General features: G+C 45.9%; 1 protein-coding gene across 6 annotated transcripts in view; it reads right to left on the bottom strand.

Moving 5' to 3' along the window:
- The window catches only part of ADCY9 (adenylate cyclase 9), a 177474-nt gene that overhangs the window by 78898 nt on the left and 81252 nt on the right, over positions 1-17324 (bottom strand). For all 6 annotated transcript variants that reach the window (XM_030579182.1, XM_030579179.1, XM_030579180.1 and 3 more), the window contains one exon: positions 5074-5178. In XM_030579182.1, coding sequence (XP_030435042.1) covers positions 5074-5178 — 105 coding nt within the window. The remainder of the gene's footprint in view (positions 1-5073; positions 5179-17324) is intronic.

The following is a 17324-nucleotide window of genomic DNA, read 5'->3' as shown; positions in this document are numbered from 1 at the left end:
CAAACTGTCCCAGGCTGGGAGATACACTGACGCAGCCATGACTGAAGGGTCGAAGCCTGAGTCTGGCATGCTGCACCATGTAGGTACAGGCAGCCATGTGACCAAGAAGCTTCAGGCAGTTCCTTGCTGTGGTGGTGGGAAACTGTCTGATGCCTCGAATGATATCTGTCAGGCCCTGAAACATTGCTTCCAACAAGTATGCCCTGGCTTGTGTCGAGTCCACAGTACTGACCCTATAAACTCTATCCTCTGGACAGGGGACAGAGTCGATTTTGCTTTGTTAAGAAGGAGACCCAGGTTGTCAAAGGTGATTCTGATGAATCTGACCTGAGCTTCCACTTGGGTCCTGGAGCGGCCCTTGATCAGCCAGTCATCGAGGTATGGAAACACGACAACTGCCATGCACTTGATGAAAACTCAAGGTGCTGTTGACAGGCTGAACAGAAGGACTATGAATTGGTAGTGGGTACTGTACACCACAAACCTGAGGTACTTTCTGTGCGGCTGAGTAACTGCAATATGAAAATATGTGTCCTTCAAGTCGAGGGGTGTCATATCAGTCTGTTGGATCCAGCAAAGGGAGGCTAAAAAGACCATGCGGAACATGAGATTCTTAATGAACTTGAGTTCTTGCAGGTCCAAGACAGGCCTGAGGCTGCCTTTGGCTTTCGGTATTAGGAAATACTGGGAATAGAAGCTCTTGCCCTTCTGCTCCTGAGGAACCTCTTCCACTGCCCCTAGCGATAGTAGTGAGTGAACCTCACGTATAAGGAGTTGCTCATGAGAGGTGTCTCTGAAGAGGGAAGGGGAAGCGAGGTGGAAGGGTGTGGGGGGGACAGAATTGGATGGAGTATCCCCTATCGTGTGGAGCACCCAGCGGGGTCCGAAGTAATACAGGACCATGCATGGTAGAAAGGGGATAACCAGAATGAAAAGGTAAGGTGAGGTGGATCCAGATCTTGCTCTGGTGCACTGTCCTCGACCTCACCTTTAAAAGGCCAGTTTGGCCCCTGAAGATGCCTTGGATTGCTCTGAGCCCTGGCTAGAGGGTTGACATGGCCTTCTCCTGCCACTCCAATTTCTCCTTCTGGAGTCATCTTGGCAGTTCTGATGACCAAACCATTGAGGAGGCTGTGGACAGAAGTGTCTCCGCTGCGTTGAAGGCATATAGAGGCCTTGAGGATGGCTCTGGAGTCTTTAAGGGTGTTTAGCCTTTTGTCATTTTTTTTCTGAGAGTCTCACCCTCAAAAGGCAGGCCCTGAATGGTTTGCTGTACCTCACAGGGGAGGCCAGAAACCTGGAGCCATGAGCCCCTTCTCCTAGCCACTCCTGTGGCCATAACCCTGGTGGCTGCATCTGTTCCGTCAAGTGCTACCTGAAAGGACACCCTTGAGATGAGTCTCCCTTCCTCAACCAACACTGAAAACTCGGTACGGGAATCCAAGGGGAGCAGCTCTGTGAATTTGGCCATCACCGAGCAGGTGTGGTAGGAGTACCTGCTGACGATGGCCTGCTGATTGGATATGCGGAGCTGCAAGCCTCCAGTGGAATAGACCTTTCTCCCATAAAGGACAAGCTTTTTAGCCTCCCAATTCTTCGAGGAAGGCCTCTGGAAGCCCTGACGCTCACAATGATTGGCAGCATCGACCATGAGAGAGTCAGGTGTGGGATGCCTGTATAAATGCTCATAACCCTTGGATGGCACAGAGTAGTGACTTTCATTGTGCTTAGCCATAGGGGGCAATGAGGCTGGGATTTGCTAGAGTTTTCGTGGTATCAGAGATGGTCGTTATGAGGGGCAGGCCAATACATGCAGGTCTGGAGGAGGCGAGGATGTCCACCATTGGATCTGCATCCTCCACTACCTCCTCTACCTGAATGCCCAAGTCCTGGGAAACCCTCCACAACAATTTCTGCAGAATCTTGTTGTCCTCCAAGGCCGGGGCTGTCACCATTCCCGCCAACGCCTCATTTGGTGAAGAGAGACCCCCATGAGTGGTGGCTGCTCCTTTCCTGCTGCACCGATGGGTCCTACGGCACTCAGATGGTGTCACGCCCCTCAGTGTAGGGACTGCATACACCGACGCAGGCACCGCCAGTGCCAGAAGTGTCATCAGTGCCGATATCATTCTCAATGTCAGAATCGCCGTTGGCGCCGGAGTCAGTGTCGCCACTGGAGTCCCTGCTGATGCCAGGCCCAGTGCCGGCTGTGCTGGAGGCCTCGAGATGGTAGTGCAGGGTGGTAATAGGCCTATCCCCAGCCCTGCTGGTGCTGGCGGGTGGGACAAACAAGGCAGAGGCCACCGACGTTGCCCTGGAATGAGACTCTTGGCTGCAACCTTGGCTTTGATGAAAAGCCCAGGGAGTCCAAAAGGGCCATTGCACTGGGAGCTGCCATTGGGCAGGCCACTGTGCTGGGTAAGGGTGTTGGTCCCAAGTTGACGTGGACCATCTGCTCCTACTCCTCTGGGACTGATAGGAGTCTGACTCTGACTCCGAGGTGTCTGAAAACGATGACCACGAGGGAGTGGTACTTCTAGGCACCGTGCTTTCGTGCCAAGCCCTCAGGGATTGGCATGGCTCCTGGGTCTGCTTCGGTGCCGGGGATGGCGCGCTGGGGTTGGAGATCAGCTGGCCATCATAGTGGGCCCGGGGAACAACCGGCGCTGGTGACCTGTCCTGTTTGGGAGGAAAGAATGCTGCCATGAGGTGAAGCAGTTCCTGGGCTGCTTCAGATGCCTCTGGTGTCAAAGGGAGGTGCGGCTCACAGCTCGGCCTCGGTGAGCGAGGAGGGTCCGGACTCAACTGCCCTTCTATGCAGGCAAGAGTTAGCACGACCATCGCCGGTGGAGAAGCACTAGTGTGGCCCAACTTGGGTCTAACAGTGGCAGGCTCCTTAGGCCTAGAAGGGGGAGAGCAACCCCTCTCCAGCCGCCTCTTCTTTTGCGGCTCCAGTGATTGCGAACAGTGCCTGCGTGGGGCATGTGAGCCATGAGTGGAGCTGTGATGTGCCATGAGTCTTTATCCTTACCTGGCACCGGTGCTGACAGTGCCAGAGCACTCCACACTGAGGAGGAGATACTTAGCACAGAGTCCATCGACCCAGAGTCGGACTGGGGGGTGGAGTGCTGCCTCCATCAACAAGACCTTTGGGCACTGCTCTCTATCTTTTAAAGTCCTGCACCTAAAGGTCTTACAAATGGCACAATGATCCTTCTGCTGGCCCTCTCCTAAACATTTAGACAGGAGGTGTGAGGATCGCTTCTGGGCAAACTCTTGCTGCAGGCTTCGCTGGCTTTGAAGCCTGGAGACCCTGGCATGTTCCAGCATCAGGAGAGTGTAGGAGGGAATTCACCCCCGCAAAGGAAACTTATGTAACACTAATGAACTACCAACTACTATTAACGAACAATGGAAAACTAATAGAGAACAACGTAAGAAACTGCTAAATGTGCTTGTCAAGACAACAGCACAGGGAAATTCCAGCTAACTATCACTGATGGTAAGAAGGAACTGAGAGGGTGGTAAATTGGCAGGGCTATATATTGAGCGCCATGAAGGCGCAACTCCAGGGAGCACCAAGGCTGACCTGACAGATACTGCTAGGGAAAAATCTTCTGGCTACTGTGCACGTGTGCATGCACACACTTGATTAGAAACTACATGAACAAGCACTCGAAGAATGAACAAGCACTCGAAGAAGAATAGAAATTTCCTGTAGCCACTCTGCTCTACTCCCTCAGAGCGAATGATGGTGGAGTTGTAGTATAAGCATACTGGACTCAATACAGTAGGCTCAAATAAGATTGCATTCACTGCATATTCTGCCCTTTCTGAGCTTAAAAGATGTCTGTGCTGATTTATAATTCAAGGACTGTGTTAAGATGATGCGTGGTAAGCAAGAAAATGTGGGTCTGGAAATTAATGAACCAAAATTGGTGTCAGAAATTAGGCCTAATTGGTGAATAACATAATGTGGAATAGGCTGTTCCACCCACCATTCCCTCTGTGGGTCCTAAAAGAACAGACATTAGAGGGAAAAGAGAAGGAACAGACGGAGGCTACTGGGGTGAGCTTTGCCATCATGGCTGTCACCCACACTAGGACCCCGGGCCTTCGTCATTCTGATCCTGAGAGATCACCTGAACCAGACCAGATCAGAGAGAGGGATCCAGATGGCATTGCCAACCCCTACCAGCTTCAGCTGAATACCAAACACCTCTGAGATGAAACAAGATGACACTTTATCAACAGCAGTAATAACAATAGCTATAGCCCATCTCAACTATCTTCTTCTCTTGTAATCAAGAGTTGTTATTACCATCTTTGATACCATCTAAAAGACTGTCAAGCAAGGGGAGTTTTCCTTCTAAAACTCTCAAGCTAAGGGAAAGAGAACCAGGAATATTGTTAAAATGAAAACCTTAATTAATACTTCACATTTCAACACTTTAACTGTTTTTCCTTCTTTTCTTTATCTTTAATAAAAGGTTATAAGGGTTTTCAGTGGTGTGTTTGCCATGGTACTAAGCAGGCTGAAGTCTCTGTATACAAAACCCAACCCTTGTTTAACACTGTTTAATACTGGAGAGTGACTGGGTTATGTTAACACTTTGGGTCATATATTTTATCCAAATAAATACAATACTGCTTCTTCTGTGCCTATCTATTATTTAAGGCAGAGGTGTAACTGAGAAGAGAACACCATAGGTTGAAATAATTTCATAAAAGTGATATTGAGTGTATCAGTTTTTGGGTTTCCAACTTGAGATATTTTAAAGTAGTCAGACATTCAGAGGTCAGGTGCTCAGCAATTTCTGAAAATCAAGTCCTCTAAGGTGTCAAGTTGGGCACTAAAAAATTAAGTCATGCAAGATGACTAGTCACTTTTGGAAACATTGGCCAGAATGACTAGAATTTGGTGCCCAAATTCTACTGGATTATGCTGAAATTCTGAATTCTGAAATTGGCTCTGCTGCTTGCCAGTTATATTGAAGTGAGGAGGAACCCAGTACAAAAATGAGGCTATTAAAACTGATGCAGGGGATTCAGGAGTGAGAAAGCGTAAGTTACCTTGATATTGTTTTTATGTTCATCCTGACAGCCATTTTGGATAGCTCCTTCCTCTATAGTGACATCACTGCTGGGAGCAAACGTAACACTACATGAAGGACATGTCTGCAAGAAGACAAAAAATTGAAAACAGAAATATTCAGATACCATCAGAACATTATTCATTTCACAACAGAGTCATTTTCACTGCCACAAGTAGACTCTCAAAACTGTCCATATTCCAAGATTCCCTTTCAATAAGAATTGCATGATAGGATGTCTAACTATACTGCAATTTTAGCTGGATACTGCGTAAGGCCACAAAATGCTATTGTGAATAACTGCTATGTGGTTAAATGAAAACTAAACAGCAGAACTGAAAACAATAAGCAGAAAGGGGAATGCCAGTGAACAATCCCAGATGATCTTCTTACTTCAGAGTTTTATGGGTAATATTTACCTGAATTACTGAGTATAATAGGCTATTATGTACTGTGTTTAATCCCTGTGAATTAATTTATAATGTATGGTAGTAACATATTTAGACAGATGAAACATGCTTTTCCATGCACATACAGGACCAGATTCTCTAATGTGAGGTAGCTACTTTGTGCCAGTACATCCTGCTTCTGGAGAAAGCTCTACCACCTCATGCAATAACAGAAAGCTGCAATAGACACTGCCACCTACCTGGGCTGCTAGTACAAAGGCCAAGGCTGGGATAATCTTAAGCCTTAACAATCCTTGGTTGTAGTTTCAGCTCATTAGGGCTGTTATAATAGCCAGCATAAGTCAAAGCAACCCTCAGCCTGCCCTAATTTATGCTGGGGAACCGACTGCACACAACAGCCCCGGGATTGAGAGAGTTCAATGGTAAACTTTCCATTCCACCCACGCCCATCTCAGCCTATGTTGTATGGAGTCTGGCTCCATCCAAAGAACTTCTCCAAAGCTGTCACAAAGCATATTAAAAATCCTGTTTTGGTGGTCTAAAAGTCTTAGTGCATAATTTAAAACTCTGTATATAAGCCTCTACCCCGATATAACACGACCCGATATAACACGAATTCGGATATAACGCGGTAAAGCAGTGCTCTGGAGGGTGGGGCTGTGCACTCCAGCGGATCAAAGCAAGTTTGATATAACACGGTTTCACCTATAACGTGGTAAGATTTTTTGGCTCCTGAGGACAGCGTTATATCGGGGTAGAGGTGTACTGTACAGTAATGTACATCATCGTCACACTAAAATAAAGTTAAATATGTATTAATATGTCACCTATAAATTAGTGCAAGTGGCTCTCTACTCAGCGGCCTTTTCTTAAAGGACTCCTTGCCTCTAATGTGGACTCTGGATCAGCAGCATGATAAGGGACTCACAGGTGGAATACAGATAATAAACAGGATACTCTCCAATGGAACACATTAGAAATATTGTGCTGGACTGCATTTTTGCCATCTATGCTGTAAATTACACGTCAAATAACTGTTAATGCAAGGTTAAGACTGTACAGTTAAAAAAATAATAAAAATAAGAAAATATAAAAGTTAAGGCTTCAACAGGAAAGCAACTGGATTATGCTGAAATCCTGTATATACAGGGATACTGGTTAGTTACCATTCCCTCTTCCCCCCTTCCTCGAGGCCTCACTCCTCTCAATAGCCTCATCCTCCTACTCAGTGTTGAAACAATAATTAAAAACAGAATAAGAGCATCTGGAAAATCATTATATGATATGCTCTAAACAGCTCAGTTTCTGCAAAGGAAAATCATGTTTCACTAATCTATCACATTTTTGAGTATGTCAATAAAACAGGAGATAAAGGAGAAATAATTGACATAATTCATTTAGACTTTCAAAAGGATTTAGAAAAGGTCCCTCACAAGAGGCTACTAAAGAAAAAATGTAGTCATGAGCTGAGAGGCAAAATACTGTCCTGGACCAAAAAGAGTCAGGAAACGGATTTTCATCATGGCAAAAGGTTATCAATGGGGTGCCTACCTCATGGTTTCACACTAGGGGCATGTCTACACTACGAAATTAGGTCCATTTTATAGAAGTTGATCTTTAGCAACCGATTATGTACAGTTGATCGTGCGTGTCCCCACTAAGCGCATTAGGTCGGTGGAGCGCGTCCTCAATACTGTAGCTAGCACCGACTCACAGAGTGGTGCACTGTGGGTAACTATCCCACAGTACCCACTGCCCACTAAAATTCTGAGTTAAGCTCCCAATGCCTGATGGGGCAAAAACATTGCTGCGGGTGGTTTGAGTATATGTCATCAAGTCTCCCCTCCCTCCCTCTCTGAAAGCAATGGCAAATAATCGTTTTGCACCTTTTCTCCTGGGTTATCCATGCAGACGCCATAGCACGGCAAGCATGGAGCCTGCTCAGCTGCACACTACTTTTGTAAACACCTCACACATTATTCTGCAGTATGTGCAGAGCTTAGCTAGGAGCCACCAGCACGACCACGGCACGAGGAAGATTGGGAGGAGGACATGGACACAGATGTTCCTGAAAGCTAGGGATGTGGCAATTGGGATATCATGTTGATACAGTGGAATGCCAATTCTGGGCCCGGAAAACAAGCACAGACTGGTGGGACCGCATAGTGTTGCAGGTATGGGATGATCCCCAGTGGTTGCGAAACTTCGCATGCATAAGGCCACTTTCATGGAACTTTGTGAGTTACTTTCCCCCACCCTGAAGTGCAGGAATACCAAGATGAAACCTGCCAGAACAGCTGAGAAGCGAGTGACATTAGCCCTGTGGAAGTTTGCAATGCCTGATTGACATCGGTCAGTCGGGAATCAATTCGGAGTGGGCAAATCTAGTGTGGGGGCTGCTGTGATCCAAGTAGCCAAGGCAATCAATAATTTTCTGCTAACAAGGGTACTGACTCTTGGAAATGTGCAGGTCACAGTGGATGGCTTTGCTGCAATGGAGTTCCCTAACTGTGGTGGGGTGATAGACAGAATGCATATTCCTATCTTGGCACTGGACCACCTTGCTAAACAGTACATAAACTGCAAAGGGTACTTCTCAATGGTGTTGTAAGCACTGGTGGATCACAAGGGTCATTTCACTGACATCAATGTGGGATGGTCGGGAAAGGTGCATGATCCTCCATCTTTTGGAACTCTGGGCTATTTGAACAGCTGCAAGAAGGGACTTTCTTCCCAGACCAGAAAATTACCATTGGGGACGTTGAAATGCCAATAGTTATCCTTGGGGACCCAGCCTACCCCTTGCTCCCATGACTCATGAAGCCGTACATAGGCAGCCTGGACAGCAGTAAGGAGCAGTTCAACTATAGACTGAGCAAATGCAGAATGGTGGTAGAATGTGCCTTTGGACGTTTAAAAGGGTGCTGGTGCTGTTTGCTAAGTAGGTTAGACCTCAGCGAAAGCAATATTCCCATTAGCAATATTCCCTCAGAAACCACCCAGACATTATAATCAAAGAGGCTGATAAAGAAGGTGCTGTTGTCATCGTGTACAGGTCTGACTACCAAAACAAGGCTGCCAGACAACTCTCCAACATCAAATTCTACAGACCACTTCCCTCAGATCCCACTGAGGAATACACTAAGAAACTGCAACATCTACTCAGGACACACCCTACACTAACACTGGAACAAATCAACATACCCTTAGAGCCCCCACCAGGGTTATTCTGTCTACTACCCAAGATCCACAAACCCGGAAATCCTGGACGCCCCATCATCTCGGGCATTGGCACTCTCACTGAAGGACTGTCTGGATATGTGGACTCTCTACTCAGACCCTATGCCACCAGCACTCCCAGCTATCTCCGTGATACCACTGATTTCCTGAGGAAACTACAAGGCATTGGTGACCTTCCAGAAAACACCATCCTAGCCACCATGGATGTAGAGGCTCTCTACACGAACATCCCACACACAGATGGAATACAAGCTGTCAGGAATAGTATCCCTGATGATGCTACAGCACAACTGGCTGCTGAGTTCTGTGCCTTTATCCTCACACACAACTATTTCAAATTTAATGACAATATATATCTCCAGATCAATGGCACAGCTATGGGCATCCGCATGGCCCCACAATATGCCAATATGTTTATGGCCGACCTGGAACAACGCTTCCTCAGCTCTCATCCACTCACGCCCCTTCTCTACCTACGCTACATTGATGACATCATCATCTGGACCCACGGGAAGGAGTCTCTGGAAAAATTCCACCACAATTTCAACAGCTTCCACCCCACCATCAACCTCAGCCTGGACCAATCTACACAGGAGGTCCACTTCCTAGACACCACGGTGCAAATAAGTGATGGTCACATTACCACCACCCTATACCGAAAACCTACTGACCGCTATGCCTACCTTCATGCCTCCAGCTTCCATCCCGGGCACATCACACAATCCATTGTCTACAGCCAAGCACTGAGGTACAACCGCATCTGCTCTAACCCCTCAGACAGAGACCAACACCTACAAAATCTCCGCCAAGCATTCTCAAAACTATAATACCCACATGAAGAAATAAGGAAACAGATCAACAGAGCCAGACATGTACCCAGAAGCCTCCTACTGCAAGACAAACCCAAGAAAGAAACCAACAGGACTCCACTGGCCATCACATACAGTCCCCAGCTAAAACCTCTCCAACGCATCATCAGGGACCTACAACCCATCCTGGACAATGATCCCACACTTTCACAGGCCGTGGGTGGCAGGCCAGTCCTCGCCCACAGGCAACCTGCCAACCTGAAACATATTCTCACCAGTAACTGCACACTGCACCATAGTAACTCTAGCTCAGGAACCAATCCATGCAACAAATCTCGATGCCCACTCTGCCCACATATCTACACCAGCGACACCATCACAGGACCTAACCAGATCAGCCACACCATCACCGGTTCATTCACCTGCAAGTCCACCAATGTAATATACGCCATCATATGCCAGCAATGCCCCTCTGCTATGTTCATCGGCCAAACTGGACAGTCGCTACGGAAAAGGATAAACGGACACAAATCAGATATTAGGAATGGCAATATACAAAAACCTGTAGGAGAACATTTCAACCTCCCTGGGCACACTATAGCAGACCTTAAGGTGGCCATCCTGCAGCAAAAAAACTTCAGGACCAGACTTCAAAGAGAAACTGCTGAGCTTCAGTTCATCTGCAAATTTGACACCATCAGCTCAGGATTAAACAAAGACTGTGAATGGCTTGCCAATTACAGAACCAGTTTCTCCTCCCTTGGTTTTCACACCTCAACTGCTAGAACAGGGCCTCACCCTCCCTGATTGAACTACCTCATTATCTCTAGCTTGCCTGCATATATATACCTGCCCCTGGAAATTTCCACTACATGCATCTGACGAAGTGGGTATTCACCCACGAAAGCTCATGCTCCCAAATGTCTGTTAGTCTATAAGGTGCCACAGGACTCTTTGCTGCTTTTACAGATTCAGACTAACACGGCTACCCCTCCGATACTCAATATTCCCATTGTTACTGCTGCTTGCTGTGTGCGCCATAATATCTGTGACAGTAAGGGGGAGACGTTTATGGCGGGGTGGGAGGTTGAGGCAAATTGCCTGGCGGCCAATATTGAACAACCAGACAGCAAGGCAATTAGAAAAGCACACCAAGGCACACTGCACTCAGAGGGGCTTTGAAAAACAGTTTCATGACTCATCAGGCTATGGTGTGACAGTTGTGTGTGTTTGTCTTTGATGCAAAGCTGCCCCCTTTGGTGAATGTACTTTCCTGTAAGGCAATCCCCCTCCCCATCTTTGACCACAGCTGGCAAAGGAAATAAAGTCACTATTGTTCTGAATCCATTCATTCATTCTTTATTTAAAAAAAAACCTGAGATCACTGACAACACTGACTAGTAAAAGGCAGCCCGGGTGGGGTGAGGGAGGAGGGAAGGACAAGGCCACATAGCTTATTGTAGCCACACTACAAATCAATGCTGTTTGAATGACAGCCTTCTGTTGCTTGGGCCACCCCCTGGAGTTGAGTGGCTGGGTGCCTGGAGGCTCCCCTCCAATGTTCTTGGGCATCTGGGTGAGGAGGATATGGAACTTGGCGAGGAGGGCAGGCAGTTACACAATGGATGCAGTGGGGGTCTGTACTCTAGTTGCCTTTCCTGCAGCTCCACCAGATGCCTCATCATGTCTGTTTACTCCCCCATTAGCCTCAGCATCTCCTCCTGTGTGTTCCGATCACACTCACTGTATGCTTTGAAAGCTCACTACCAGTGAATGTCTCCATGCATTCAGCTGTGCCATAGCAGTTCTGGAGGACTGCATGAGCTCTGAAAACAGGTAATTGTGAGTGCGGTATTTTCACCTTCTAATCTGCGATAACCTCAGGGACGGAGTTGATATGGAGAGCACAGAAACATTTGCTGCTGCAGGGAGGAAGAAAGGGAGAGCAGAATTTAAGAAGATACATTTCTGAGAACAAAAGGGAGACTGTTTCACAGAGAATCAAGCAACTCACAGCAGACAGCACATGTGTTCTAGGTACAAAGTTGCATTTTGCCTTTTATATTGAGTGCCTGCCGTTACGGTAACACATCACACACGGCTGGGCAACAGAATTCGGTTTCCAGGCAGCCATGGTAAGCCAAAGAGTATGCGGGGCTGGCTTCTTCCACATTCATAACATGTGGAATGGTTTCAAACTGCAGAGCCCTCCTTTCACATAGCAACCAATGCCGGTTGGGTTTGCCATTTAAAAGGAGGGGCGGCGGTTTTGGGGTGGATGTGCAGGACACTCCTCCCTGCCTCCGCATGGCTATTCTCCGGGATGATCCCTTTTAGCCAAGCTCAAACAGCTCAGCATGACTGGGGTCTAATGTGCCGGGAATCACCAAACAGGGGATTACTGTTCCCTTACAAAAATTCCCCTATTTCAACCAGGTGACCATGAACGATATCACTCTCCTGAGGCTGACACAGAAAGATAAAGCCTGAATGTTGCATGAATATGATCAAAACCCAGGACCATTTGCTGCCATGCTTCGTGCTGCAAAGATTCCAGACTACTTGCTACTGGCTTGGTGTGGTAAAGTGTCTACCGTGGAGGACGAAATAAGGCAGCTCTCTCCAGAAACCTTCTGCAAAAGTTTTCACAGTACCTACAGGAGAGCTTCATGGAGATGTCCCTGGAGGATTCCCGCTCCATCCCCAGACACATTTTCCAGTAGCTGTGCTGGCCGTGAATGCATCACAATTGTTCAGGGAAAATCAAACATTAAACACAATTGCTTTTAACTCCAGTAGTGTAGTTACAAATGTGCACTCACCAGAGGTGCTTCTCCGCCTTCAGGGTCCAGGAACAATACACCCTGGGAGGGTATTGGCTCCAGGGTGAGGAAAAGGTCCTGGTTGCCAGGGAAAATAGATTTTCCGCTTGCCTGCTGCACGTTCTCCTCCTCTTCCTCATCCACAAAATCCTCCTCCTTGTTGCGTGAGCTGCCACCTTGCAGGTGTCCACAGACAGTGGTGGGGTAGTGGCATGCAGCTGATCATAGAAGCAGCATGTCTGGGACTCTGATCCAGAGCAACCATTTGCCTCCTTTGTCTTTTGGCAGGCTTGCCTGAGTTCCTTAATTTTCAAGCGGCACTGCTGTGTGTCCCTGGTTTAGCCTTTGTCCACCATGCCCTGTGCGATTTTGGAATATATATCAGCATTTCTTCTGATGGATCAGAGTTCTGCCTGCATAGATTCTTCTCCCCATATAGTAATCAGATCCAGTGTCTCCTGTTCGCTCCATGCTGGAGCTCATTTGCAATTCTGGGACTGCATGGTCACTTGCTCTCCTAAGCTTGCCACATTGACCAAACAGGAAATTAAATTCAAAAGTTCCTGGTGCTTTTCCTGTGTACCTGGCTAGTGCATCAGAGTCGAAAGTGCTGTCCAGATCAGTCACACTGGAGCACTTTGGGATAGCTCCTGGAGGTCAATACCATCAAATTGCACAGCGCTGCGTCTACAGTACCCCAAATTCAACCCAGGAAGGTGGATTTTAGTGTTACTCCCCTCATCGGGGAGGAGTACAGCAGTCGATTTTAAGAGCCCTTTAGGTCAGCAGAACGGGGTTGGTTGTGTAGATGCATTCCTTATAAAATTGACTTAATGTGGTGTGACAAAGTTCCTTCTCCACCTTGGTGGGTCCTGCGCTTATTGGCAGATTTGCTCACCTCAGTGATCTCCCCCACAGTCTGGATCAACTCCTCCTGTGTCTGATCAGGAGTTGGGAGGTTTGGGGGGAACCCAGGCCCGCCCTCTACTCCGGGTTCCAGCCCAGGGCCTTATGGATTTGCAGCTGTCTATAGTGCCTCTTGTAACAGCTGTGTGACAACTATACCTCCCTGGGCTACTTCCCCAAGGCATCCTTCAAACACCTTCTTTATCCTCACAAGACCTTCCTCCTGGTGTCTGATAATGCTTGTACTCCTTAGTCCTCCAGCAGCACACCCTCTCAGTCTCAGCTCCTTGTGTCCCTTGCTCCCAGCTCCTCGTACGCACTTCCTCTCCTCTGGCTCCTCCCCATCTGACTGGAGAGAGCTCCTTTTAAAACCCAGGTGCCCTGATTAGCCTGCCTTGATTGGCTGCAAGTGTTCTAATCAGCCTGTCTGTCTTAATTGGTTCTAGCAAGTTCCTGACTACTCTAGTGCAGACCCTGCTCTGGTCACTCAGGGAACAGAAAACTACTCACCCAGTGACCAGTATATTTGCCCTCTACCAGACTCCTGCACCCCACTGGCCTGGGTCTGTCACAGTGGCTAAATTTGACCTAACCTCATAGTGTAAACCAGATCTAGGTCCAGTGTTGTTTAATATATTAAACAACAATCTGGAAAAGAGAGTGAGCAGTGAGGCAGAAACATTTGCAGATGACACAAAGTTATTTAGGTTAGTAAAGTCCAGAGAAGAGTGTGAGGAACTTTAGAGAGACCTAACCAAACTAGATGAATGGATAACATGGATACAGATCAATTTGATAAATGCAAAGCAATACACATTTGTATGATTAAATTTTTAACTACACTTACACCTTCCAGGGTTCTAAATACCTGTATCTGCATAGGTAAAGGATGTAGGCATCATTATGAACAGTTCAAGGCCTTAATATAGTGGTGGGCAACCTGTGACCCATTAAGATAATCTGATTATGGGCCACGAGACATTTTGCTGATGCTAACTGTCCGCAGGCACGGCCCCCCGCAGCTCCTAGTGGCTGTGGTTCGCCGTTCCCACAGCTCCCATTGGCCAGGAACGGCGAACTGTGGCCACTGGGAGCTGTAGGGAGCCGTGCCTGAGGATGGTCAATGTCAGCAAAATGTCTCATGGCCCACAATCAGATTACCCTGATGGGCTGCATGCGGCCCATGGGCTGAAGGTTGCCCACCACTGCCTTAATGTGTAGCAAAAAGGATATGGCATGATTAGAGGAGCTTCAGAGCAGAGTGAGGAGAATATTAGTAGCCTGGAAAAACTCTCATATGAAGAGAGATTGAAAAAAATGGCAGAGAGTCCTGTGGCACCTTATAGACTAACAGACGTATTGGAGCACGAGCTTTCGCGGGTGAATACCCACTTTGTCGGACGCATGCCATGCATCTGACGAAGTGGGTATTCACCCATGAAAGCTCATGCTCTAATACGTCTGTTAGTCTATAAGGTGCCACAGGACTCTCTGCTGCTTTTACAGATCCAGACTAACACGGCTACCCCTCTGATACTTGAAAAAAATGGGACTGTTTACCTCAGAAAGGACGTAAATGTGGGGAGGAAGAACATGATAAAAGGATACAAAATAATGAAAAGTAGAGAGAAGATGAGAGATTAGAAGCCTGATCTAGCCCAACATAAAAACAAGGGGGAATTCAACAAAACTTAAAAGCAGATAATTCAAAACTGATAAAAGGAAATACTTTTTCACACAATATGCAATATTAAAGGCACAACATCAAACTATCCCAATGACAAGGAAAGATAGGAAGAATGGTAAGAAGCCAATATAGTTCCATCAGGAGATGAAAATCAAAAAGGAATATCAAAGAAAGTAGAAACATGATAAATTGCTACGGAGGAGTACAAAAGAATTGCACAAGCAGGTACGAACAAAATCAGAGAGGCTAAGGCATAAAATGAGTTATTCATAGCAAGCGACAAAAAAGGCAATAAGATGATGTTCTATAAATACATTAAGAGAAAGATAAAGGAAAGCATAGGTCCTCTACTTAGCAGGGAAAGATTGCTAATTATTGCTGACATCAAGAAGGCTGAGGTGTTTAATTCCTCTTTTGGCTTCAGAATACTCAACCCAATTAATATTAATAAAGGGGAAGAACATAAGCCAAAACAGGAAAAGAACAGGCTAAAGAATATTTAGGCAAGTTAGCTTTATTCAAGTCAGCAAGTTCTGATGAAATGCACTGCAGGTATTTAAGTTGAAACAATCTCAGAACCATTAGTGATTATCTTTAAGAACTCATGAAGGACAAGTGAGGTCCCAGAGGACAGGAGAAAGGCAAACATATTACCTATCTTTAAAAAGGAGAACAATGAGGAATAGACCAATCATTCTGGTTACTGGCCTTGTGGATGGGTGAAAGCTGTGGACATGACATATCTTCATTTTAGTAAGGTTTTCGACATAGACCCACATGATAGTCTCATAAGTAAATTAGGGAAATGTGGTCTAGATGAAATTACTATAAAATGGGTGCAAAACTGGTTGAGACATCATACTCAAAGAGCTGTTATCAATGGTTCACTGTCAAATTGAGTGGACATACGTAACATGATCCAAAAAGAGTCAGTACAGGGACTAGTACTATTCAATATTTGAATTAATGACTTGAATAATGTAGTTGAGAGTAGGTTTATAAAATGTGTGGATGATACCAAGTGGGAGGGGTTGCAAGCACTTTTGAATTCTAATCCTGTTCACCAAACTTGACAAATTGCAGAAGTGGTCTGAAATCAACAAGTGCAAAGTACCAAACTTAGGAGGATAAAAATCAAACACACAAGTACAAAATGGAGAATAACTGTCTAGGTGGTAGTACTGCTGAAAAAGATCTCAGTATTATAGTGGATCACAAAGAGAATACGAGCCAACAATGTGATCCAGTTGCAAAAAAAGGCTATATCATTCTACGGTTTATTAACAGGACTATCATACAAAAGACATGGGAGGTAATCATCCTGTTCTGCTCAGCACTGGTGAGGCCTCAGCTGGAGTACTGTATCCAGTTCTGGGTATTCATACTTTAACAAACATAACAATAAATTGGAGAGCGGCCGGAGGAGAGCAACAAAAACAATAAAAGGTTTAGAAAATTTGATATATGAGGAAAGGTTAAAAAAAACTGAGCATGTTGTCTTGAAGAGTGGGGAGACCTGATAACACTCATTAAATATGTTATGGGTCATAAAAAAGAGAGCAATGATCACTTTTTCCTCATGTCCATTGAAGATAGGATAAAAAATAACTGGCTTAATCTGAAGCAAGGGAAATTTAGATTAGATATTAAGAACAACTTTCTAACTAGAAGGATAGTTACACACTGTCATAGGCTTCCACGGGAGGTTATGGAAGCCCTGTCATTTCAGGTTTTTAAGAACACTACAAACAAACAGCTGTCAGGGATGGTTCAGGTATACTTTATCCTGCCTCAATGCAGGACGCTGGACTAGATGATCTCGAGGTCCTTTCCAGACATATAGTTCTACAATTCTGTGCGATTAGACTATGGAATTCATTGCCACAGGATACCATTGAGGTCATGAATTTAACAAGGTTCCAGGAAGAACTGGACATTTATATGGATAACATGAACATAAAGTGTTATAACAGTTAATAGTAACACAAAATGTGGTTATGAAAACCCATGTGACGCTACACCTCATATTCATCCTAGTAATATTATTATTATATAATTATGGTATAATTGTGATGCATTTTGTACAAGGTTTCATTGGAAAAGTTATGATTTGCTGAATATGATTATCCTATTTGTATGCATGTCTCATTTTTGTATCTGAAGTTATAAATATTGATTAGAGATCTGTATTTCCAATGGGCTTACTCTGGAAAACACCCACAGCCAGACTTTCAAGTACAATAATGAAGCAGCTAGACAGGGCTGATGGCCCATCAGCAAAGACAATGGACTGTGGAATAGCTTAACCTTCCTGTGGGCATTTTGGCCAGCCTGTAAGCAATAGCTGCTATAACACT

The sequence above is a fragment of the Gopherus evgoodei genome, chromosome 10 (genome assembly GCF_007399415.2).
Source record: "Gopherus evgoodei ecotype Sinaloan lineage chromosome 10, rGopEvg1_v1.p, whole genome shotgun sequence".
Taxonomy (NCBI): domain Eukaryota; kingdom Metazoa; phylum Chordata; order Testudines; family Testudinidae; genus Gopherus; species Gopherus evgoodei.
This window is presented reverse-complemented; position numbering and strand designations above follow the sequence as displayed.